General features: G+C 43.3%; 2 protein-coding genes across 9 annotated transcripts in view; both read left to right on the forward strand.

Moving 5' to 3' along the window:
• The window catches only part of MTHFS (methenyltetrahydrofolate synthetase), a 43,145-nt gene extending 35,351 nt beyond the window's left edge, over positions 1-7,794 (forward strand). For 2 of the 7 annotated variants that reach the window (XM_085845458.1, XM_085845459.1), the window contains exons 3-5: positions 5,875-5,974; positions 6,079-6,296; positions 7,078-7,772. In XM_085845458.1, the coding sequence (XP_085701584.1) occupies positions 5,875-5,974; positions 6,079-6,296; positions 7,078-7,158 (399 nt within the window). In that variant the 3' untranslated portion in view covers positions 7,159-7,772. Of the gene's footprint in view, positions 1-5,874; positions 5,975-6,078; positions 7,039-7,077 lie in introns of those variants that run through there. The other 5 variants (XM_085845456.1, XM_085845454.1, XM_085845457.1 and 2 more) reach the window with 5 other exon arrangements.
• A 5,318-nt stretch (positions 7,795-13,112) lies between these two features.
• Positions 13,113-27,208, forward strand: part of LOC147016622 (pleckstrin homology domain-containing family G member 4B-like) — a 110,869-nt gene continuing 96,773 nt past the window's right edge. The window contains exon 1 of one of the 2 annotated variants that reach the window (XM_085845448.1): positions 13,113-13,172. In XM_085845448.1, the coding sequence (XP_085701574.1) occupies positions 13,128-13,172 (45 nt within the window). In that variant the 5' untranslated portion in view covers positions 13,113-13,127. Of the gene's footprint in view, positions 13,173-25,892; positions 26,232-27,208 lie in introns of those variants that run through there. The other variant, XM_085845450.1, reaches the window with a different exon arrangement.

Consider the following 27,208-nt stretch of genomic DNA (forward strand, 5'->3'; position numbering starts at 1 on the left):
CATGTTTTCATCAACCTGGAATGTTATACAGTGACATAATTTAAACATTAATCTGGAAGGCTGCGATCGGAGATCACTGATGGTTCCCAGTGTAGCCAAGTAGTAATATTAGCCAATTGGTAGCGCTTTAAATTCCGCCTCATCTATCTATAATTCCAGCAATCTGTGTGTGTGTGTGTGTGTGTGTGTGTGTGTGTGTGTGTGTGTGTGTGTGTGTGTGTGTGTGTGTGTGTCTGTGACCGCTGTTTCTCGACAACCACTGGTCTGATCTAATTGAAACTTGCCAGCTACATTGCTGGGGACCCGAGGATGTGCCTTTTCAAGGTTTGATATTAATCGGACAAGTGCTTCCCAAGTTATGGGCATTTATTTACCAACCAATGAAAGGACACATTGCGTAGGCGTGGCTGCGTAGGCCGGTGCGTGGCAGGCTGACGATGACGTCATGTGCCATGCCGGTTATGATGGGGATCGGTGCCTTAGTTACCGTGGCGTCGGAGTGGCAATGGTCAATGGCAGCGAATGTCATGGCAAGCAAAGACAGGGAGGTAAACTTGATTTTAATTTGGATTTTAATTAACTCTGTGTGTGTAAGTATAACAGCAGTTGTTACTTCAATGAAAGCGATAATTCGTGGAATGCATGTGAACATTCCGTATGGGCACGCACTACTTCCGGATAGTCATGACTTACTGTATTCTAAGAATTTCTCGATTTCTTTTGCGCATTTATAGATAAACACAATGCCCCAATCCAGTCGTCATTTGCGAGAGCGAAGGAACGGCCTGTGTGGTTGTTTGAAAGTTTTTTTGTTGTTTTTGGGGGGGGGGTTTGCACATACGGCCACGCACGTACAGGCATGCGAGAGCGAAGGAACGGCCTGTGTGGTTGTTGTTTCTGGCTCGCGGTTTGAAATTTTTTATTTTTTTAATTTTTTTTTTGCACGTACGGCCACGCACGTACGGGCACGTACTCGTAATTAAAAACAACAGATTATTTTTTTTCCATAAAGTGGGGCATCACAGACAACAATGCTAAAAACACTTGATGCCTCCCTCCAGGAACTATAATAATTATAAAGAATGAAATCATGGGGAAATTAAATAAATGAAAATTGAAAAATATTTACAAAATTGAAAAAAACACTTGAAAATTGGGGAATTTTTTTTTTAAACTCTATTATAAAATATTGGAAAAAACAAAATAATTGAAAATCGGAAAATTACATAATTAAAAATAATTTATAATAGTAAATTATATAATTGAAAATTGAAAAAAAACCAAAAACAATGAAGATTAAATTAAAAAATAATGGAATACTTATTCTTCAAAAAAGTGGGACACACAGACACCAATTCTAAACATTTAATCTTAATGCCTCTCTCTGGAAATCATAATGATGACACTGATATTGAGACTACTTCATAATGGTGCAGGATTGTTTATTATGGACACAGCCAATGTCCTGAATGGGAGGCCTCCACATTAGTCCTTGAAGTAATAGGCGAAGAGACGGAAAGGTAGCTCAGTTGGTTGTGTGCTTGCCTTTCAACGACCTGGTATGTTCCCACTTGCAGTTGATTCCAACAAAAACTGCCTTCCTGGTGCAGTGACGGCAAGGGTGCTGCATTTTGGAGTATTGAATCCATCAGGCGGTGACATAAAGCTGGCTGTTCCATCTTCTAACTAGAATGGCACTCGTTAGAGCGCATACCTCCGCCAGGCTGAACAGTTTACATTTTGTATCGCACTGATAGGCTGGATCTGCATCCGGACCCGAACCAAAATCCATTTGTCTTGTTCTTCTCACCTACCCACTCATCCACCAAGTTTTGCCATAACTTGTCCACAACTTTTTGAAATACCATGTTATGTTTATTATGGTATCTCTCAATGGTGAAGAATCACTTAAATATGAAAAAAAATTCCCGTATCCAGAGCTGGATCATCACCAAAATGCAATCTATTCGTCCTTGTCGCACACTCAACCTATCCACCAAGTTTCGTCTGAATACATCTGTAACTTTTTGAAACATCATGCCACAGAATATGTAGTTTTGGCCCTATCACTCAATGGTGAAGAACTACTTAATTCTACAATCCGGATCTGAATCCATATCTTCACCAAAATCGAATCAGTTAATCCTTGCGCACAGACAAACAAACAGACAGACAGGGGGTGTAAACCTAGCCTCCATCATCCTTTGGTGGTGGCGGTCATTATGTTATGGAAGTTAAAGTTCTCACATTACTGATCAAAATTACCCCCCCCCCCCACCACTCCCCCGCCTCCTCCACCATAAAAACATGAGTTCAATTATTTAGTGTTTTGATATTTGCTAAATATATTATCCTTATTCAGTAGCCATACTAGAAAACATCTTCCCCAACTCAACAGATTAATTTTTGCGGAGTATAATTACTCATAGTTTGTGATGCTCCAAAAATGCAGGCCCGTTTGTGGAAAAGGTGAGCAGGTTCTTCCAACCCGTTTTATGGGTGAACAACACATATTTACAAAACTATTTGTTTACAATATCAGGACTGTCATAATCACCAAATCATGAAATTTGGTTTACCGACCGGCCTGCAGCAGACAGTCTCAAACACAGGCGGTGGACCGAGAAATACGCATCAATATGGTAACCATTTGTGTCCACACGAGGTACGAGCAAGTTCCATCAATGAAATTTGTGTTTGGATAATAATCTTTATGTACATGTAAAATGAGGTTGTTTTTTCAACAATGAACATGTCATCAAACTCCTCGTCTTCAGTGACCTGGATCAGCTTCCACCGGTGTATATTCCAATAAGTAATGTCCACAATGCAACGTTGTCCATCTGTTACATCCATAACGGGTAAAAATGAGGATTCATATTCCCATCTCACACCAAAGGGATCAACAATATTGGATGCAAGTGTTTGTTTTCTGCTCTGTAATTTCCCTACATGGGTCAAGTTGATGCAATGAAAATAATGGAGCTGTGAACTTTGACTCAAAAACCCAGAGGGCTGTATCACACCTTCGGTATTCATTTGGTGCGGAATGACCCATATGCAAGTTAATTACAAAAGGGACGTGGATGTTATCAGATGTTAATGGTAAGGAAGGGGTTAGTACATGGGTTGGTTTGCCCTTGGCAGCCGAAGACAGCTGTTCACACGTGACGTGAGCTTCTAGGATCGTGAATTTGTTTATCCTGTAGGAGCTTCAGCCCACACGATGGCCACACTCTGGGATAGCCGGCAGTTTATCCTGGTGTCAAGGACTATCCGAGAAGACCAAATTACGTGCTTCCTACAGTTTAGGTGGGAACTGTTCAGGGTGCTGGGATAACTGACCGACTCTTCACGAAACTACCATCCAAGAGATGGTGCATTTAGTGATGCAACACCTTGCCTGCGAATAACAAATCCGACAGTTCATAGTCTCGGTCAGAAACGGAATCCAGACTACACAGATCAAAGATAACCTGCACTACCCTGTTGGACTGGTTTGTATATAAAAGAAAAGTGAAAATGTCTTTTGTATACAGAGTCAAGGCTTGTGGAGGAGCTGGAACTCGAGACGGATCAGGATGCAACAAAACAAAAGGAACAATAGTGAGAGGGAGAGACACCAACAGCAGAGTTGAAGTACAAAATGGAGACTTGGATAAACAATGGGTGTGGGGAGGAATGAGGGGTAGAGGAGGATGTATGGTGTGGACAATATGGATACCGAAGCAAACTCTCAGGAAAGAAAAATTGGGAATTTGGAAGGAGGTGGGTTTAGGGTGGGGTTTGAAGGGGTGGTGGTTAACTGGTGTCAAAAATATCATAGTTTTGGACTGGTGATGATCTAAGATTGTGGTGAACAGCTGTCTTGAACACTTGGAGAGAGGAATGAAATTGTGGAGAATGTGGAAGTTAAGTTGGTTCCACATGTGGGAAAAAGAGGAACGAATGAGTGGAAGTGAACAATGATTCTTGATTTAGGTAGTTTCACAAAAAGGGGGTTTTGATGGTGGACCACGTACACTCTTGAACGGGGGCGGGGGGGGGCGCAAACCACTGAAAGAGCAGAGGATGGAAGACCAGCAAGTAGGTGGTATCAGGCAGAGAGACCACCGACCTGTCTGCATTGTGAAAATGAGAGGCCCATTGCCTCAGTTCCACCACGGGAGATTCCAATAATCTTTAAGGCCTTGATCTCCACATAATCAAGCTGAGCAAGGTGTGTGTGGCAGGGGAACCAGACCAGAGGTGGAGAACAGCACCCCCATCAAGCTGCCGATGAAGTTCAGGTGTGCAAAGGAAGGACTTTGTACGACTGAGGATGCCCAGTCGGCGGCTGGCTTTGGAGGCCAACTTTGAAATGCGGTTTGCCCAAGAAAGATCATGGCTGATAGTGAGACCCAGAAGTTTGAATAACTGAATCTCCTCAAGAGGATTGTTAAGAAAGTAGATGGGAGGGTTTACCAAACGGTTCTATTGGAAAGAGATCGTGAGAGTGTGAGATTTGTCAGGATTGGAAGACGTTTTCCAAGTGTTTGATCAGCTTGTGATTCTATCGAGGTCTGTACCGAGAGAAGAGGTTGCTGCCTGTCTATCTGAAAGATGAGGGATGATGCTATGGCAGAGGATGGAGTGATCAACAAAGAGATAAGGAGGATTTCCCAGAGAATCAGAAAGATCATTCATGAAGATTATGAACAGGTCTGGGACCAGAACACTGCCTTGGGGCACTCAAGCCTGAACACAGAGAGGAGATGAAAGAATTCCATTGAAAGAGGAAGTTTGTTTAATGAAAGGAATGGAAAGAAGAAGTTAGTTTCTAGTTTCATGAGATAAATATGTCAACAAATAGTAAGTTAACGAGGTAGGTAAAGGAGTAACCCCACCTCTTCTCTCAGTGGAGGCTGGAGCCCCCCCCCCTCCCCTACCAGGCAATCTTCAGCTCGTTCTTGTCTCTCATCTACATTAGGATTCCTTCAACTGCCAGGCACTTGTTCAGTTTCCTTTTAAAGCAATCTTTTCCCGCCATTAACTCGACCTCACTCAACCTTCTTACTTGCCGGGTTACTGTGTTTTCTCCTCTCCAATCTCTCCTTTCTTGATGGTAGTTCATTCTCATGCTTCTTGTATCCATATGTGGCACCACTTTGTCACTACATTGCATTTTTGTGTCACTCTGGTGCCTTTTAACCCTTTGTCAACTTGCTCTTCCATGATTCTCAAAATTGTGTTTAATAAAAATCGGGTGTGGATAAAGCACAGGCACGGTAGGTAAATTGGCCTGTCTCCGCACCATCACAGACAAGTTGCTGGCCTCTCAATATTATACCATCTCATCTCCACCTTTCTGCTTGTCAGTCCCTGCATAGTTTTTTTCTGGACCCTGCACACTTTCCAAGAACCCCTTCCTGGTTAATGTCCCCACTTCAAGACTGTCTGCACACCTCCACTCTTTTCTTTCTTTCCGGCCTGTGGAACTGTCTCCCTTCACCTGTTCATTCCCACTGTTCCCTTTATTGCTTTAAGGCAGCTGCCTATTGCTGCCTCCTATCAACCCCCACCACCACCACCACCCATGATATCTACTTTCCCAGCTTACCTAACCTTCCCCAAACTCCATCACGTTATGTCCCATTACAGAGCTGTCATTCACATTTCCCTTTATCTCCACTACTTTATGGTATGTGTGACTCTGTTTATTTGGTTTTGATTCATTTATGGTTATTGAGTTTATGGATATCTACCCTTGTATGAATCTTTTCATCCAAACATGGCAAACTTTTATCCTTTGGAATGAATATGGTATGTCTACATCTTGCTTCACAAATAAGTATTTGTGCACCGAGCCAGGGTTGTTTATTTGCTCCGCTACAGGTCACATCCATGGAGGACGTTCTTGGTCTTCCTCGCACAAAATGGAACATCCAGCAACCAGCAATGGTCGAAACCGATCGTGAGGATGCACTACAGACAGGTGATCGTTACACATCCTCCAAAAGTAAAGAGATAATTTGAATATAACAGCAATACGAATTTGTTTACTTATGCTTCTAATGAATTGTATCACACTTTCCGCAGGTGGCCTCGACCTGGTTCTGGTTCCGGGATTGGCTTTTGATTCTCACGGTAACCGTCTGGGTCGAGGAAAAGGATACTACGACACATTTCTTCATCGGTGTCGAATCCCACTTCCGGGCGCCCTCCAAACTAGCTCTACCGAGTCTCTTGGACCCTACACCATTGGCCTTGCTTTCCTTGAGATGCTCTACCCTAGCGTCCCTGTACATGAGCACGATGTAATCATTAATGAAATCATTTCACCATAAAATGTAGCCAGAAATGTTTACTTATCCACAATGGCTGCATGTTATACATGCTGATGTCTTGAACAATTATAATACTCACCGTCTGTATCAGTCAAAAGGGCTTTTATAGAAAGTAGATACTGTAATGTAGTAAAATCTACTTCAATGCTTGGTTTTTTTGAAATGAATGTCTATCTTGATTAATTGTGATACGTATACTCAGTTAAATTGGATCCACACTCAGAGGCAGTCTGCCACTCAAGAACACCTGCGGAATAGCGGAATACCACACTGTTCATACATTAATTATCTTTCTGCACAGCTGTGTTTGTCTCTCTGTTTCTCTGTTGTCTTCTCTTTTCCTCCTTCTGTTCTTCTCTTCCTCCTGGCACCTCCTCCTCCTTCCTTCCCCGACTTTGTGGCCTTTCCCCCTCCTCACCTTACCAGCCTCCGTGCGCAGGCAACCGGTGAATGCACGAACAACGGCAGCTGCAGGAAACACACTGGATGTGAAACGTCACTCGACAACAATCGATCTCCTTGTGGCATTTGAGGAATCCTGTTGCCTGCACTTTAATACAGTGACAAGCATTCTACTTATTATTTTAGCCTTCGTCAGACGTTTATTGTGAATATAAGGAAATGCGAAACCTCGTGCTTTGTCATGAAACACATGAAGTAATAATGTGCGTCGATTTGAAAAACAAGTTGAATATACTTTCGGAGCATGAAATTTTTGATGGTTGATATCCCAATTTAAAAATATCAACAGGTGGAGGGAGATGGTTCAGGAGGTGAGAGAAAAGGGAGACTGAAGAGTGGACGTGAGCACTTGCTGAAAATGTTGTGCTGAACACCATTGCACGTGAGAAACTAGAGAGTTCACAGAACACATTACTCTGCGCAGTCTTGTGAAAAAAAAAGCACATGGGCGGGGTCTGCGAGCAGCAAATTTGATTGGTCGAGATTATGTAAAATGCTGTAATATTGTCAAAGTACTGCTAAACCAAAGGGTTTTTAATGTGCCAAAAAGGTGATTTGTGTTCTCCAATGTTCAAGTATATTTTCAATTGAAATAAAATAAAAATTTTAAAGGTCATAGAAACAATTTTTTTTTGAAAGTTTACCACTATTGATGCAGTGTCTTTTACACCACCTTATTTAACACGTTACATTAGTTATTCGAGCCTGTTGTTTGTGTCCTTTGCCGTTAAAAACAGTAAGGCTCCTGTTTGGAATTATTTTCAATTTTGTTTGATTGTCAGACAGGTATACAGAGTAAAACTAGAGGGGGAGCACTCGGTAGAGTGCAAAACCTCCGCCGCCAATACTGTTGGGTCACTTAAGTGAACCTGATATCCTATTCATTGTAGGTCAAAACGGATCAGACTCTACTGAATCACGATTGAACAAACTAAACTAGATCGACGCGCATGTAGAAATGCCAAAATAAAAAATTGAAATTGTTTTTGAAAAAAAAGTTGCAAAATTTCTGTTTTTTTTCTCTAACAATTTTTTTTGGGGGGGGGGTGGGGTTGGAAATCACTTAAAACATGTAGAAATGCAAAAAAATATTCAAATATTTTTCAAATAAAATCAAAATCTTTTTGAAAAAAACTTGCAAAATTTTCTGTTTTTTTTTCCTCTAACAAATCTTTTTTTTTTGGTTGGAAATCACTTAAAACATGTAGAAATGCAAAAACAAAAATTCAAATATTTTTTCAAAATGGCCGCCATAGCGGCCATATTAGACTTTGGACCAAGTCCAAGATCTAATGGCATGATCCTTGGACCATACCTAATCCCCCACCAAGTTTCGTCAAAATCCGTCGAGGAGTTTTTTCCGTAATACTGTTCACAAACAAACAAACAGGGGTGAAAACAGTAACCTCCGTCCATCTTCGATGGTGGAGGTTAAAAATTATCTCACCTCTCTGCGCATGTGGAATCAGGACGAATTCATATCCAAAGTAGATTCATATCCAAATATTCCAGGTTTATTTTCTGATTCATGTTCTAAATATAACATTCAATTGAAATTAAGTTGCTCCTCAGTCATAAATTGACGTTTGTAGACAGACAGGCAGACTGACAGAAGTGATCCAATTGCATAACCCCGCTTTTCGCTTCACGTGCGTGGAGTAATAACATACGAGTACAGAACATTGACATTGCTGAACTCCCAAGGAGGAGACCGACATTAACTGATTTGGTCCAGGAGTCTAGGCAAATGCCTGCGATGTAAATGATTACAGCACGGCTGTATATGTGGCGCTACAGGGTGATGTATGACTTGCCCAGGACTGCAAAGATATTGTCTGTCAGTACATTTCATGGTCATCTTTTACACTTTACAGTGATGTAGTCCTCTTGACAATGATGCATTAGACCTGAAAAGGTTGGAAAATGTCCTCCTGCAGAACCCATATCCACTACTCAGAGCAGGTTAAGAAGGACCTTACAAACAACTGCTGCCCATGCCGATGCAAGTTAAGTCGGTGAGAGATCTTAAGAAGCATTGGGTCATGTTTGTATTTGGGGAAATTCTTGGAGCAGGAATATGGAATATCCATGTCATTTGAAACACGTAAGCATGTGTTGCCCTGCTGAAATATGACGTCCTGTGTATGTCGGAGGAAGGGCACCGTTGCTGGCTGTATAATATTTTTGATGCATCTCCAGCTTATTAGTCTGTACTGTTAGTAACTGCATATTGGACAGGGATTTAATTCTGAACTCAGACTGCTGATTACGTTATTGCCGAGCTACGGCTGTGCTGCTAATGTAATTCCCGCTGTAGTTTTAGGCATGAATTTGTAACTTATTCAGGATAATGGTGCCTCATCTTTACAAAATACTCCATGGGATCTTTAACGTCCACCAATTAATGCCGGCAGACGGGACGCCCAATTTAACGTCCATCCAAGGGATGGCACATATATTGTTTAATCGCTCTGCATGTGAAACACCACCATGGCAGTTTATAGCCGGGCTGAGATTCAAACCCAGGCTTGACAGCTTAGAGGTGAGTGTGTGTACCTGTAGGCCATTCTACCAGCCCACAAATAATGCAGTGCAACAGCAAATCTTAATGCAAAACGAAATACATGATATTAGTTGAAGGCCCATCTAAAAAATAGGACTGCACGTCCTGAAGCTCACCAGGATCTGGAGCAACATTCACTCAAACCCCGGCAGACCCCCTCAGTCCCTGATTTTTTTTTTTAGATTTTGATGCAGTCAATACACCTTTGTTAGGCATTGGATATGAAGCTTGTGGCCAAGTTTCATAAAAATCATATGGTTGGTTCAAGCGATAATGACTGAAGTGTTTACGGACTGACTGGCACTCACTGACACCCACTCACACACCTATGGACACTGCGTGACCACATAAGCTCACCTGACTAAAGTCCAGGTGAGCTCAAAATGAGTAATATTATATTTCCCCTTTATGCAAGCAATTATACTGTATACAGATTTTGAGGGGCTGTCAGGTTGGCCAAGCGGTACGCATACTCTCCTCTGAGCTGTTTGGGCTGGGTTGGAATCCTGACACAGGTGCACACTGCCATCCCAGTGTTTCACAGGCAGGGTGATTCATCAAAAGTGTGTGTGCCATTCCTCGGATGGATGTTAAACTTGGCGTCCTGTCTGCCGGTATTAGTTGGTGGACGTTAAAGATCCCCCGGTGTACATCACGAAGAGTAGGCAAGCTATCATGGAGATCCTGGCCAGATTCCAAATTCCTGTCCGAAACTACAGGAGCCATCGCATCAGTGGCACAGCCTTGCCCCATAACATGATGATGTTATCCGCAACCATGTGGTGCATTCGAAAGAAGAAGAATTCAGTTTTTGAGGGTGTTCCTTGTCCCATGGCAGTCCCTTTGTGGTGTGCAACTCTGTTTTTTTTTAACAATGGTTATATAGTCCTTTGTAGTGTGTTATCCTTCTTGGCTCTCCATAACAAATGCATTCATCCTGTTGCATGTTGTCGTTAATGGAATCACAAGTGTAACCCGACAGTCGTTGATGAAAAATACCTTTCCAACTTGTGCACTACATTCTGTCGGTGTGGGCAGTTTCCCCTTATAAAAATATCTTTTGAGATTCTTATCAGATTTCTATGATGAGAAATCAAGAGATTTTTGTAAGGGCCTTTAAGTAGAGTGATTTCGGTGTGCTGGAGATTATTTGAACGCACTTCATGCTTTCTACTATGAATCCTTGTGAAAAATAGGCCGAGGAGGTGCGCCATTCCCGCTAACAATGCAAGGGGATTGGACGATCAGGCGTAAAGTAGGTGCTGTTTTAGAAATGGTTTCTCTGTTCTAAATTCAAATAATAACCTTTGTGCTGAAGAGCATCTGTTATTCTGAGATCTGAACCACCAAGTACAAGTTTTCAATACTTACAAGGAGATCAAACAGTTTGGCTGCCATTCCGGATGTCGATACCACCTGTGTCGGCCTAAGTCTTTTACAGCGGATCAAATGTTTATTTCGATGTAAAATGACAAATGTGCTTGCAGGACACGGCTCTGTATCCTGCCAGTTGTCGCATCTTTCTTTCTGGTGCTCTGCTAAAAGGCAGGGTTACTGCTGCCAGAGAAGCCGCACGGCAAGTATTACAACGGATGGTTTGTCTTTGCCTTCCCAGTGGTATTCAGGGTAGAAATTTTAATATTTTGCCAGGGTGCTGGCAATAGCTTGACCACTCTTCACGAAGGACACCGTTGGCTCTTTGACATTCACCAACTAAAGCTGGCAGACGGGACACCCAGTTTAACGTCCATCCGAGGGATGGCGGACACGCATCTCCCTCCCTGCCTCTGAAACATCAGGATGAGAGTTTATAGCTGGGCTGAGCTTCAAATCCAGTCGATAGCTCAGAGGCAAGTGTGCATACCTCTATGGGCCTAGGCTATTCTGCCAGCCATCAATTATCATATTACAAATTATATTATGAAACTATCTTTGGTATTTTTTACTAAAGTGAAAATCGAAGTGTATGTCAACCTTCTTTGCTCATCAGACACGGGACGGGATGGGTAGATTACTAGGCTAATTCCGAGCAGGGTTTCCTTTCTGGGAGCTCAGGAAAGAAGGAACAATAGAGCTTTGCTGGGCCTCATTGTGTGTACAACTTGTGTGTGCCATGACTCATCAGTGGTGCCTTTCCTTTCTACATCCCTGGAGGTTACGCAACCGTCTAAAGACCTTTACATCTCCACGACTTTATGAAGAACACAATTGTGCCTTATAAAAATACAGAGCAATTGTTATTTGGCAAATCTTATTTTACAGACAAGACTAAAGTACATGCAAGCTGTCCCGATTTGTGTGCCACATCCCAATGTTGGCCGGTGTAACGTGTTCCACCTGAACGATCAGAATTCCAGATTTTACTCTTGCCTGCAATGGGGCTGGCAGGATGGTCTGGACTCTAGAGGAACGCAAACACGCTTCTAAGCTCTCGTGCCTGGGTTGGAATCCTGACACAGCTATAAACTGTCATCCCAGTGTTTCACAGGCAGGGTGATTCATCGATGTGTGTGCCGTCCTTCGGGTGGACGTTCAACTGGGTGTCCCGTCGGTCGGTATTAGTCGGTTGACGTTAAAGATCCCATGGTGTCCTTCACGAAGAGTAAGCGAGCTGTCGCTAGCACCACAGCCAGATTCCAAATTCCTGCCATAACTGCGTAGTCTAATGTCACGTCTGGCCAGCCTGTTCGTGAAAGACTTAGACCAAAACCTTTCTTCGGCCAACCCCACAAGAATGTGGGAAATCATTTTACTCCTTGAAGAAGGAGAAGACTTGGCTGTAACATAAGTTACAACTTAAGAAACGATGGCAGTGTGTCAGGAACTTGTTGGCTTGTACAACTGCAATTTTGAGGTTCCATTGACAGTGGAGCTTTGGCTGTGATGTTCAGACGAGGGAACACACTTGTTGATCCATGCACTTGTTTTGAAGTTGTTTTCTCAATGGTTAATTATTTTTGTTTTCTTTCACATGTGCAAATGCTCCACGACAGATTTTACAATCTGTACTTGTTGTTTTGTATGGAGCCTGTGGCTGCTGGTTGCATCATTTTCTGGAAGAACAGCTGTGCCGCTGATGCAGTGCCCCTGGTACCAGTAAGCTGGTACTCATTTTGCTGATCTCGGAGGGATGACAGGCTGAGTCAACCCACCTGGTGTTATTTCAACGGCCCGACAAGGGCTTTTGAACTCAAGACTCCAACATCCTAAGATATTCACCTTAACTGTTAAGCCAACACCAGGATTGCAATCTATAACGATAGGAGAGGTGTGTGTGTGTGTGTGTGTGTGTGTGTGTGTGTGTGTGTGTGTGTGTGTGTGTGTGTGTGTGTGTGTGTGTGTGTGTGTGTGTGTGTGTGTGTGTGTGCGCGCATTTTTCTCAGAGATGGCTGAATGGATCTTCGTCAAACTTTCAGAGGTTCATCAGTGAGTGCCAGGAGAGTTGTAAGCAAAAAAAAGTTTCGAACATTTTGAAGAAAAGAAATTAGATTTTGTGTCTGTGCCTAAGCTTTTGTAGCTATGTTAAAGGTAATGGCAGGATATTAAAGGGGAACCCAAACTCAAGTTTTTGTTTTGTTTTTCCTGAAAACCATTGAAAACCATCAATCACGGTCTATTTTGAAGGGAAAAAATGTTTGAATATCTTTTGAATAATTGTTTTTTTTTTTACCAACCACAAAGTGCCGAAAAAAGCCCTAAAGTATCGATTTTCGCCTGTGACGTCACACCTGGAACTCACCTTGATCCAAATGGCGGCTTGCAGAGAGAAACGGTGCATGTCGAGCTCGGATTCCGATTCCACCATCATCAGCAATCTGAAGGTTCTCAGTATGTTCCAGCTGATCAGTGGAGATTTTGAAGAAACTATTGGAGACAAAATTTGCTTTTGGAAAATTTGGAAATGTTTTTGGGGAGAATTATGGAACCGTAACGTTTTGAGCCTTATGCGAGCGATTCAGATGAAGATGGTGATAATGGAGGTGTTAGTGAAGATGGCGACAATGGAGGTGTTAGTGAAGATGGTGACAATGGAGGTGTTAGTGAAGATGGTGACAATGGAGGTGTTAGTGAAGATGGCGACAATGGAGGTATTAGTGAAGATGGTGACAATGGAGGTGTTAGTGAAGATGGCGACAATGGAGGTATTAGTGAAGATGGCGACAATGGAGGTATTAGTGAAGATGGTGACAATGGAGGTGTTAGTGAAGATGGTGACAATGGAGGTGTTAGTGAAGATGGCGACAATGGAGGTGTTAGTGAAGATGGTGACAATGGAGGTATTCGTGAAGATGGTGACAATGGAGGTGTTAGTGAAGATGGCGACAATGGAGGTGTCAGTGAAGATGGTCACAATGGAGGTGTTAGTGAAGATGGTGACAATGGAGGTGTTAGTGAAGATGGTGACAATGGAGGTGTTAGTGAAGATGGTGACAATGGAGGTATTCGTGAAGATGGTGACAATGGAGGTGTTAGTGAAGATGGCGACAATGGAGGTGTCAGTGAAGATGGTCACAATGGAGGTATTAGTGAAGATGGTGACAATGGAGGTGTTAGTGAAGATGGTGACAATGGAGGTGTTAGTGAAGATGGCGACAATGGAGGTGTTAGTGAAGATGGCGACAATGGAGGTGTTAGTGAAGATGGAGACAATGGAGGTGTTAGTGAAGATGAAAACGCCGGTCGCATGTTCACTACAGATTGGTAGGGTTTGTTTTTGCATTCACTTGACGGTTTATAATGGATTTTTATTCTTTAATAAATCAGTTGTACGATTCCAGCAGAAACAAAGCATGGACACGGACATGGACGCAACATGGACAAGGACACGGTGTGACACAACATACACACTGCGCAGGCACAGCATGGACACCGCCCAGACACACTCAGACACCGCGGAAAAAATGGGCGACGAATGCTTTGTCCCACCATCGCTTGTTGACCAGGTGTCTTGTATGTTACGGGATCGCCCCATTTCATTCTTTCCCCGGACGTCATTTGTGTCTGTGGTCGTGCTGTGTCGATGTCCTGCCCCGGTGGAGGGGAGAGTGGTGCTAGGAGGGAGGGGTGTGGGGTGGTGGTGGGTATTGTGGAGGTGATCGTTGATGGGGGATTCCAGGAGGATGTGGAGGGGGGACTGGTCGCCCGTGTACTTGTGCTAGTCGCTGGATAGAGATGGTGTTACAGTTTTGAGTGACAGCTGTTTCTTCCGCTTAATTGTGGGGATGACATCCTCTCTCAATTGTGGTGGATAACCACAAGATGTAGCCATCTCTGTTGTTTCATCACGTGCTCTGTAATATGTTCCGAGCACAAAATTTTCTTGGCCCGATCCACACGCGGGTATTTCTGACAAACCTCATCCAATTTCTAGCAAACTCAGGGTCTTTTGGCCATTGGTGTGGCACGAAACCATCTCGGTTTGTGTCACTACAACCACCAAGGACGCATCGACTCAGAATATTTGTGGAAAAACGAAAATTATTCGCCATTTAGGTTAAATCATCCCACGATGTAACCTGGACACAGTACGGATATGACGGTCAACTTCTGGGTGTGACGTCATGGCTAAGCATTATGAAGAAGAAGATTTCGACTTTTAATCACAAATTTACCAACTTTATAAATCGGAAAAAGACACGTCGTATGTATTTTGTCGGGTATCAAGGGATAGACTCGTGTCAAGGTAGTCTGACCATTTGGGTTCCCCTTCACATGATCCCAACCCCTTTCCTTAGTGGGTGTAGGGAGGTGTTTTAGGCCCTCACAAAAGAATAGAAAAAAAATAACCATTTGATTTCTTCAAGATGCCAACGGGATTAGAACAGCACCGGGCAACGCCGGGTACCCATGCTGGTACACGATCAACCTTTTGTTTTCCACTGTGGAGTTTGATGTTTCGAAGATAGGTACACGCTCATTTGAAGGCAATTCTGAGAGGTTCTAATTAATTGGGCTGAACATTTTGTTTTTGGACATATAGAACGATGTTCAAAATACTGCTTTTCTCACCAATACAGATGCTGTTGTTTAAGTTGTTTTTCAGGGGATACCCCTCTTCAAAGTGGACCCTCCCCCATCCCCCCACCTTCCACACCCATATCCTCTCATATCCACCTCTTCAACAACCATGCTCTCTCTCCCAACTCTTCCAAATCCCACCAACACTCTCTCTCACATCCAACCACCTTCTATCCACATCTACCTATCTTCCATCCACATACACCCACATTCCACAGCCACATCCTCTCATAGCCACCCCCTCCAACATCCATGCCCCCTTTTCACTCATCCAACTCCCACATCAATCCACAACCCACACCCACAAGCCCCTTCCACACACATACAGTACACCCACCCCCTTCCAACACCCACCCATCTCTCCTCCGCACCCATCATCTCGATCCGAACCCCTCCTACCACCCCCTCCCTACATCGTTCCTATTTTTGTCTTTACAAAGTTGGCATGTTTGGTTATGACATCAGGATTTACGATAAGTACAGATTAGGAAGAGAACCTGGTTTGTGATAGTGGTTGAATTTGTTGTTGATAAACGCTATCAGTATCACACCCTGCAAGCTCTTGGAGTCTCGTCGCCTCATGGTGGTCTGGAATGCCATAAAACCATAAACAGTGGAAGGAAAAAAACGAGTCTTCGTCTGAAACCATTCACTGCCGTCAGGAGCAAGGCAAGAGTGATGGAGCGTGAAGTGAAATTTGCTGTTAGTTGACCGTTGACATTGCAGTTTGACCCACACAGGTGTAGATCTCTTCAACATAGGTCCTGGGCTTGCACCGTCATCATCCATCAGAACGAAAAACAACCTCAAGTGTGCATTTCAGATGTAACTTGTATATTATAAAGAGGTTGTCGGGGTAATTGCCCCAATTCCAGTCAATTGTTGCAGAAATTTGTGTTAAATCTTAGAAGGCTTATTTATTTTAAAATCATAGTTAAATTTGGTAATACAGGACCAATAACCAAACAGGATCATAAGTTTGGTATAGTGAAGGACCACAAGTTTGGTCTAGAAAGAGAACACAAGTTTGGTCCCAAAAGACAACACAAGTTTGGTCTCGAAAGAGAACACAAGTTTGGTCTAGAACGAGAACACAAGTTTGGTCTAGAACGAGAACACACGTTTGGTCCCAAAAGACAACACAAGTTTGGTCTCGAAAGAGAACACAAGTTTGGTCTAGAACGAGAACACAAGTTTGGTCTCGAAAGAGAACACAAGTTTGGTCTAGAACAAGAACACAAGTTTGGTCTAGAACGAGAACACACATTTGGTCCCAAAAGACAACACAAGTTTGATCTAGAACGAGAACACAAGTTTGGTCTAGAACGAGAACACAAGTTTGGTCTAGAACGAGAACACACATTTGGTCCCAAAAGACAACACAAGTTTGATCTAGAACGAGAACACAAGTTTGGTCTAGAAAGAGAACACAAGTTTGGTCCCAAAAGACAACACAAGTTTGGTCTCGAAAGAGAACACAAGTTTGGTCTAGAACGAGAACACAAGTTTGGTCTAGAACGAGAACACACGTTTGGTCCCAAAAGACAACACAAGTTTGGTCTCGAAAGAGAACACAAGTTTGGTCTAGAACGAGAACACAAGTTTGGTCTCGAAAGAGAACACAAGTTTGGTCTAGAACAAGAACACAAGTTTGGTCTAGAACGAGAACACACATTTGGTCCCAAAAGACAACACAAGTTTGATCTAGAACGAGAACACAAGTTTGGTCTAGAACGAGAACACAAGTTTGGTCTAGAACGAGAACACACATTTGGTCCCAAAAGACAACACAAGTTTGATCTAGAACGAGAACACAAGTTTGGTCTAGAACGAGAACACAAGTTTGGTCTAGAACAAGAACACACATTTGGTCCCAAAAGACAACACAAGTTTGGTCTCGAAAGAGAACACAAGTTTGGTCTAGAACAAGAACACAAGTTTGGTCTCGAAAGAGAACACAAATTTGGTCTAGAACGAGAACACAAGTTTGGTCTAGAACGAGAACACAAGTTTGGAATAGAATGAGAAAAAGTTTGACGAGAAAGAGAACACAAGTTTGATCTAGAACGAGAACACAAGTTTGGTCTTGAATGTGAACACAAGTTTGGAATAGAACGAGAAAAAGTTTGACTAGAAAGAGAACGCAAGTTTGGTCTAGAACGAGAACACAAGTTTGGTCTTGAACGAGAACACAAGTTTGGTCTCGAAAGACAACACAAGTTTGGTCGAGAACGAGAAAACAAGTTTGGTCGAGAACGAGAACACAAGTTTGGTCAAGAATGAGAACACAAGTTTGGTCAAGAATGAGAACACAAGTTTGGTCAAGAATGAGAACACAAGTTTGGTCTAGAACGAAAACACAAGTTTGGTCTCGAAAGAGAACACAAATTTGGTCTAGAACGAGAACACGAGTTTGGTCTAGAACGAGAACACAAGTTTGGTCTTGAATGAGAACACAAGTTTGGTCTCGAAAGACAACACAAGTTTGGTCGAGAACGAGAACACAAGTTTGGTCTAGAACGAGAACACAAGTTTGGAATAGAATGAGAAAAAGCTTGACGAGAAAGAGAACACAAGTTTGATCTAGAACGAGAACACAAGTTTGGTCTTGAATGTGAACACAAGTTTGGAATAGAACGAGAAAAAGTTTGACTAGAAAGAGAACACAAGTTTGGTCTAGAACGAGAACACAAGTTTGGTCTTGAACGAGAACACAAGTTTGGTCTCGAAAGCCAACACAAGTTTGGTCGAGAACGAGAACACAAGTTTGGTCTAGAACGAGAACACAAGTTTGGTCTTGAACGAGAACACAAGTTTGGTCTCGAAAGCCAACACAAGTTTGGTCGAGAACGAGAACACAAGTTTGGTCGAGAACGAGAACACAAGTTTGGTCAAGAATGAGAACACAAGTTTGGTCAAGAATGAGAACGCAAATTTGATCTCGAACAAGAACACAAGTTTGGTCTAGAACAAGAACACAAGTTTGGTCTAGAACAAGAACACAAGTTTGGTCTGCAATGAGAACACAAGTTTGGTCTAGAACAAGAACACAAGTTTGGTCTGCAATGAGAACACAAGTTTGGTCTAGAACGAGAACACAACTTTGGTCTAGAACGAGAACACAAGTTTGGTCAAGAATGAGAACACAAGTTTGGTCAAGAATGAGAACGCAAGTTTGATCTCGAACAAGAACACAAGTTTGGTCTAGAACAAGAACACAAGTTTGGTCTAGAATGAGAACACAAGTTTGGTCAAACAGGAGACCCCAAGTTTGGTCTAGCAGGACACCACAAGTTTGGTCTCAAGGACCACAGGTTTGGTCTCGCAAGAGAACACAAATTTGGTCTAGTATAGGACCACAAGTTTGGGTTTGGCAAAAGACCAATACTCTCACAGGACCCCAGCCTTGGTTAACCATAGTGAAGTTTTGTGGTCCAGAACCAAATGTTTGGAAGCACAAAACCCATTTATTTGGTCATTGCACCTGAATTTTCCTTGTTTTCCAATAAATTAATCTGCAGACAATTTTTGGTTTACTCCCTTGCTCTATCAGTGACTTTCCTTCCTGTGACAATGGAAACCGAAATGCAGGTTATGGATTAACACTGCCGAGGGAGCAAGGAATCCTCATTGTGGAATCGGCATTTGTGGTCACGACTTGTCCACTCTTGTCAGTGCCGGACGAGGCGCATTCCTGTCTTGATAAGGTCTTTTAACTCAGCATTAGTGTGCCACTCATGTGGAACTTTTATTGTTTTCTGGAAGTGTCATAAATTTGAACTGTGCTTAATTTGACTCCTAAAAAAAAAAGCTGCAGCAGTGGTTTGGCAGTGTGTGTGAGCCTTTGACCAGGCCTGGTAAACGGGTCGGCGAGGTATGGTCGCCGCACCCAGTGCTGCTAAGCTCAAGGGAATGTGAGACACAAAGGGCAGCAGTGGACAATAAGGCAGGGGTCACTCGAGGGAGGGCTATACTCTAAAAGCCAAGGGGGGGGGGGAGAGAGAGAGAGAGAGAGAGAGAGAGAGAGAGAGAGAGAGAGAGAGAGAGAGAGAGAGAGAGAGAGAGATAGATAGATATATATATAAAGAGAGGTGGGTTAGGGGAGGAATGTTTTGTGAATGAGAAGTTCCTTTAAAAAGAAAAAAAGAAGCTTTCCAACCATAACCCACAGACCCCATCCCGTTGCTTGTGCAGTCACATCCCCACCCCCTATATTCCACCCCTGACCCCTCCCCTCCCTTACAGATCTCCCACATTCCCGCAAACTCTCTTACTGCCCTCGGGAGATTTCCCGAGTCTCACGGCGCACTTTGCAAGTCGAGTTTACAGCGAGCAGGTGTCTGAAAGGAGATAGTCCGAGTGGAACACTGGAAGGTCCGTATTACCATTCATCGGACTGCCTTTTCTCCAAGGACACTACCGATATTCCTGAAGCGGCATACCAGCTTGTCAGAGAATAGGTGGCCAGTCACATATTTGGAGAGGGGGGGAGGGGTAAAAGAGAGTGGTTCGGACCGTGGACTTCCCAGCCTGACGAAAAAAAACGGATGCTGTAACGACTCGGTGAGCTCACCTTACCTCGTGCCAGGTGAGAGAATATCTCCTTACGTCGGGTTCTTTTGTTAAGCACCTGAGTGTACATTGGTATATACGTTAGGCAAGCATGGGAATCAAGAATGGGATAAATTTTCATGGTCATAATTTAGAAATGGCCAGCCACCACGCTATGTGCACGTCATGATAACTACCGAATTATGATGGTAAGCTGGAAATGGCTATAGATGCCCACCTTGAGGAGGCTAATGCTCGTCCATCATCCCCAGGGCCAATGAACCGCATGTAGTTAACCCTCCTTACACCCTGAGCAGATTTGCCAAATGGCTTGGGATTTGACCGTTCCCCTGTCTGGGATGTGAAGGTCGAACCGATCACACAGCTTATGCACTGTGCGCAGCCAGCCATCAAGTACCCAACGTTCAGCCTCTGAGGGTTCCTTAACTGTGCTCACTTTCCACCGTTTGCTCAACGAGTCGTTATTTATTTTAACCATCTCCCACCCTCCCTCCCCACCCCTTGCTCTCCCCTTCACCCTCTTTGGCACGTTTAAGTGCAATGGAGTTTTTCGTGAATCAACTATAAACTTGATCATCTGATTGTTTACGTGCACTTCCATCCGAAAGGGGACATCTGATGTTTTGCTGAACCCGTCGTGATGATCCTCAAGCCATTTGTCTCGCACATCTTAGCCAGTACCCATGCTGCTCCGGCATATGCTCCCACACCTGACCTGACCTTATCCAGTATACAAGGATATTCGATATAGGAGGTCATTTGGCCCACCGTGTTTGTGTCATCTTCGTATTCACTCCACTTCCACTTTATTGATCTGGTTATCCTCTATGGATTTGGTTATCGTCTTTATTCCGTCAAACTCAGATAACTTGATATCATCCACATCGCTTTTGTAATTTAATTACATTTCCCATTGAAACTCAAAAGATTGGACAGCATGCTCCGAGGTGCAGCGTTCCTTGCTGGCAGTGCATTGTACCTGTGAACAAGAACAAGTCCATGACCAAACAGCTCAGAGACGAGCACGCTTCCCAAACTGACAGATCCCGTCACCCCATTTGGCTACAACATCCCTCCCAACCAAGTACTAATCTGGCTCAACTTGCTCTAGCTTCCAAAACCATGATCTGGCATTAGGCGCATTCGGGTTGATAAGTCTTGAGCACGCCCCTCATGGTCGAGGTATGAGCATGATGCTATTGAGATAAATTTCAAGAAGTATGAATTAAGAACGTGTACCAACTCGAACCTGATGAGCAAATGCTCTTGTGTTTTTAGACGATGTGGTAATGTCTGATAAATGGGTGGTGCACTATTCCACGTATATTACAACATTTGTTTCCCACCAGCCAGTTGTATTGGAGTGATATCTTCTCATCAGTCTAAAGGTGAAGAGTGTGGTTTGGAGAAGGAAGCTGCGAAGACATTGAATAATGCTTACTCAGATAGCGAGGTGTAATTTAATAAATATTGAACCAATGTTGTCAACATTGATTCAACACCGATTCAATTCATACGCCTTGCTATCTGGGTAATCATCTGCTAAGTGTGCATTGCCTCATTGTAGGAGCACTGTCAGCATCCTTTGACAATGTAACATCGTTGCTTCAATGTATGAAGGGCCAGGAATTTTTGGCTGGTGGTGAGATATAATCTGAAGAGCCAGGATGTTTTGGGCAGCCCTGCTCGAGTTGTGTGGTGTTGGATGAGGCGTGGTTCAGATAATTGTTGTGTTGTCTGGACTCTAATGTGCGGCTGGCTATTACACGTCTGTCCAGCCAAAGGTGATATGCTCAGGCTTGTCACTGGATGTTTTCCCTTACACTGCTTCTCCACACATGTATGTCCCGAGAGCAACCGTTGCTCGATTATACAGTACTACAAACGACCCATGAGGATATAATAAAAGTTTCACACTTCGTACACCAAATTCGAGCGAAAAACATGATCAACTTTGAATTGCGCAAACCAAAGGATGGAAAAATAGAAAGCTCGGAGCATGTTTCTGTGTAGGTCATGTCATCCTTTATCATCAGGTCGTTCACAATGATTTGTGTGTGAATTATATATATATATATATATATATATATATATATATATATATGTAATAATCTATCTATCTATATCAGTATGGATCAGCTTGCGATGCTCGCCTCGCCTCACCACACATCGCTACAGAGGCACAGGCTTGTTTTAACTGAGCATAATGAATGTATGTGAGTTGCTGTGTTGTCATGATTTACATAAATCAAAATACAAACATTTCTTTTGCACAAATTAATTTTCAATATTTATGATATTTAATATTCATGAAATAATTTTTTCACTCAAGCTCCACGCAAGAATTTATTAAACACACACACGCACACATGCACATGCGCACACACACACACACACACACACACACACACACACACACACACACACACACACACACACACACACACACACACACACACACACACACACACACACACGGTCTGCTTAGCCGGCACGTAAGACATCGGCCATTATGAAGCTTGAAGTGTTAGTGAGAAAATTCTGATGATATCCGAAGACTCAATAGCTCAGTGGGCTGTCACCACGTAAGTGATGAGGTCCTTGGGTTGGAGTCTTGGGTTGAGTCAGAATTTTTTCACAGTTGCCCCATGCAGGAATTTATTCCTGTTTATTAACAAAAAAATAAGATTACATATATATATATATATATATATATATATATATATATATATATATATATATATATATATATAATTCCAGCAATGTGTGTGTGTGTGTATGTGTATGTGTGTGTGTGTGTGTGTGTGTGTGTGTGTGTGTGTGTGTGTGTGTGTGTGTGTGTGTGTGTGTGTGTGTGTGTGTGTGAGACCGCCGTTTCTCGACAACCGCTGGTCCGATCTAATTGAAACTTGCCAGCTACATTGCTGGGGAACTAAGGATGTGCCTTTTCAAGGTTTTATATTAATCAGACAAGTCCTTCCCAAGTTATGGCCATTTATTTACCAACCATTGACAAGACACGTTGCTGCGTGGGCGTGGCCGATGGGGAAGAGATTCTCAGCCGTGTTCCCCATTACGGGTTACAACGTACGGACTTCCGGATAATGATGACTTACTGTATTCTAATAATTTCTCGATTTCTTATGCGCATTTACAGAAAAACACAATGCCCCAATCCAGTCGTTGTTTACGAGAGCGAAGGAACGGCCACGTGTAGTTGTTTGAAAGTTTATTATTTTTTTTTTTTTGCACGTAGCTTTCTTTCTCCTTTCTATTCTTTCTCCATTGCACGTACGGCCACGCACATCCGTTTTTTTTTTCTTTTTTTTTTCTCTGCTCTTCTCTTTTTGCTTTTCCTTGTGATGACATTGCGAAAAGGCAAAATACGTTGGTGCTAATTGAATAATTGGCCATTAAAACTAAATTGTGAATAATCGTAACTGCGATATGCGAACTTCCGGACAGTGAGGACTTAACTTCCGGACTTCCGGATAGTGACGACTTACTGTATTCTTTCTCCATTTTTTTCTTGATTTATCGACTTACTGTATTCTTTCTTTCTCGATTTCTGTACTTTCTCGATTTCTTTCTCGATTTTCTTAAACACAATACCCCAATCCAGTCGTCATCTACAACAGCGAAGGAACGAAGTTGCGCGTCGTGCACGCGCAATGGAATCCGACGAAGCACGAGCTGCTCGCTTGACACGCGACGCTACGCGCGTGACAAGGCATCGTGCAGCTCAAACGGATGAAGAACGAACTGCTCGCTTGGCAGACAACACTGAACGCGTGACAAGGCGTCGTGCAGCTGAAACGGCCATGCACGTACGGGCACGCGAGAGCGAAGGAACGGCCTGTGTGGTTGTTTCTAGCAAGCGGTTTGAAATGCTTTTTTATTTTTTTTTGCACGTATGGCCACGAATGTACGGGCATGTACTGGTATCTATAATTCCATCAATCTCTGTGTGTGCGTCTGTGTGTCTGTGTGTGTGTGTCTGTGTGTCTGCGACCGCTGTTTCTCGACAACCACTGGTCCGATGTAATTGAAACTTGCCAGGTATGTTGCTGGGGACCTGAGGATGTGCCTTTTCAAGGTTTGATATTAATCGGACAAGTAGTTCCCAAGTTATGGCCATTTATTTACCAAATCAATGACAGGACACGGTGCTATGACATTACGATTGACGTCAATTCTTCTTGTTTTTTGGTTTTTTTAATTATTATTATTTTTTGCACGTACGGCCACGCACGTAAGGGCACGCACATACGGCCACGCACGTAAGGGCACGCACATACGGCCACGCACGTAAGGGCACGCACATACGGCCACGCACGTAAGGGCACGCACATATGGCCACGCACGTACGGGCACGCAAGAGTGAAGGAACGGCCTGTGTGGTTGTTGTTTCTGGCATGCGGTTTGAGGTTTTTTTTTGGAGTGACAGCACACGGTGCTATGACATCACAATTGTTTTTTTGCACGTACGGCCATGCACGTATGGGCACGCACATACGGGCACGCACGTACGGGCCCACACAAGTATATATAATAGTGGCTGGCCCAGACCTCAAATTACACACACTTGCCTCCATTGTCTAGCCTAGTTGGAATCCGACACACATATAAACTGTTATCCCGGTGTTTCACCGGCAGGGTGATCCATCAATGTGTGTGCCGACTCTCGGATGGCCGTGAAACTCAGTGTCCCGTCTGACAGCGTTATTTGGTGCATGTTTTTTTTTGTATACCTTGCCAAGGCTCGTATAAGAGCTAACACACAGAACATATGGCAAACCGAGCAGAAGACAAGAGTGGTGGGAAAGGGAAGCACAAAACAGTGGGGAATAGAGACATTGGGAGATCTGTGGAAGGGAGAGGGATGGGTGGGGTAGATGGGGTAAACAAGATGGAAATTACAGGGACTTTCAGGAAGGAAAACAGGAAATTTGAAGGAGTTGGGTTTGGGGTGGATTAACAGGGGTAGAAAAGATTTAGGATTTGGATGGGGGGAGATAAGAGATGGTGGTGAACAGCTGTTTTGAAGACCTGGAGGGAAGAGTGGGAATGGAGAGAGTGTTTAAGTTTGTTCGAAAGGTGGGAAAAAAAGAGGATTGAAAGAGTGAAGATGAGCAGTGATTCTTGCTTTTATTAGTTTTACTAGAAGGGGGTTTTTGGTGGACCTTGATTGCCTTGCGGAAATAGGGGGACAGAGCCGTGGGAGGAGAGGGGGGGCAAGGCTGTAGAGAAGACAGAAAGACAACCGCCCTTCCTGCAGTGAGAGAGAGTGAGAGACCCAAAGACTCAGCATCATCGTGGGAGATACCAATGATCCTCAAAGCCTCAGGTTTGAAGCTGAGCTTAGTGTGAGGCAGGAGCACCAGCCCAGAGGAGGGAGCAGTACTCCATCAGGCTGTGGATGAAAGCTTTGTATGTGGTTCGGAGCTCAGGTTTAACAAGGAAACTTTTTTTTAAAGATCTCACGGTGTCCTTTGTGAAGATTAGGCGAGCTATCACCGGCACCCTGAACAAATTCCGAACTTCTGCTTGCAAGGTAATGGTAAACTACCCAGCACAACCCTTACCTAGAAAGTGCTTCGGCAGTGCAGACGCTCTCTAACAGAGTATAGCAGATCAGAAAAAGAATACATATATATATATATATATATATATATATATATATATATATATATATATATATATATATATATATATATATATATATACACACACACACACATATTTGTTCAAATTGTTATCAAAGGTGCAAAAACACATAAATTCTCCATTATGTCATTGGTAATATTCTGTCGCAATCCAAAGGAAATGTTTAGGGAAAAAAAAAACATACATTTTTTCACATTTATTTATTTATTCATTTCTTTTGTTGCTCGTGCCATGATGCAGACACGTGTGTACCGCACACTAAAGACCACGTTCCACCGTGGCTCACCGCGCCACTCGGTCCCGCACGCAGCACGGCCACACGCCCCTCCCGTTGTGTTCGACCCAGGCTGCAAAAGCCTTGGAAATCCGAGCACGAGATGCCACGAAGCACGAGCATGGAGTGAAAAGCACTCGTTGCACGTCGTTTGCCTCCCCGAGGGCTCCCTCCCATTGACTGCATGTACCCGACTCGGTGCTAGCACACAGCCCGAGCCAGTCTTCCCGAGTTAACCCTGCTAAATCTCAACCAAACCACAGTACTCACTCCTGTACTTGTTCCCGACTTCAGACTCCACATCACAGCAGCACACCTGCGCTCTGGACATGACTCGTCGGCCACAATGGTAAAGTAAAAATTAAAAAAAAAAAATACATATATATATATATATATATATATATATATATATATATATATATATATATATATATATATATATATACATTGTTCTGCTTTCTGTGACGTTGCTGGCTTTATCAACTTTTCCTTTCCCGAACTTGCTTTACTTTATGATTTGTGCGCACAGAGTGCGAAGTGCGGGACTGTTTCCCAGCATTCCCGTTAGCCACGGAGGATGCGGCGGTGAAGTTCCTCCGCAGCAGAAGAATGCCTCCTTGTCCTCGGACACACAATCACTCAGCTGGCTCTCTGGGTTCGTCGATGTGGAAAGGGCTGCCGCTCTCGGTGCATATCACCGGGTCCGAATCCCGACACCGCAGTGCGTGGCCGGGTGTCTGCAAAATCCGACCTTTGTGTTTTTAAAAGCATTCCAGGGAAATTCCAAAAGCAAATTTTTGTTTTATTTGAACAAAATGTTTTTTTTTTTTTACTAAATCCTTTTGGGTCTTGTGGACGAAAACTTTTAACGTTAAAAACAATCGATGTTGTTGTGATTGTTCAGCTCAAATTGTTCTTTGTTAACTTTTCTTTTTCAATGACAGCTTAACTAAACTTACATAACCCCTAGTAGTTGTTGAAGGTTGTCGTGGACCTTAAAAATTATATTGTTGGACATGTAAAACGAATACGTAGTTCAACGCCGAAAAGATGTGCACGCAATGACGTTGTCCACTCTGAGCGGGTTGATGAACTGGAGTCTGGTTAAGTGACATCAATGCTGATAAAAATTCGTTTAGGTAAATCAAGATGGTGGGGGCAACATAGTCACTTGTGCTGCAGGACAGAGGTCTATCATTAAGTTCCTTGTGAAGGAGACCAGCAAACCAGTTGAAATACATCGGAGACTGTCTGCACAATTGGATGATGCACATCCTTCACTTGATGAAATGAGCTGCGCAATCCTCTTAGCAGCGCGTCGGTGCT

Source organism: Eptatretus burgeri, chromosome 11 (genome assembly GCF_056783735.1).
Source record: "Eptatretus burgeri isolate ZD-2024b chromosome 11, Ebu_testis_v1, whole genome shotgun sequence".
Taxonomy (NCBI): domain Eukaryota; kingdom Metazoa; phylum Chordata; class Myxini; order Myxiniformes; family Myxinidae; genus Eptatretus; species Eptatretus burgeri.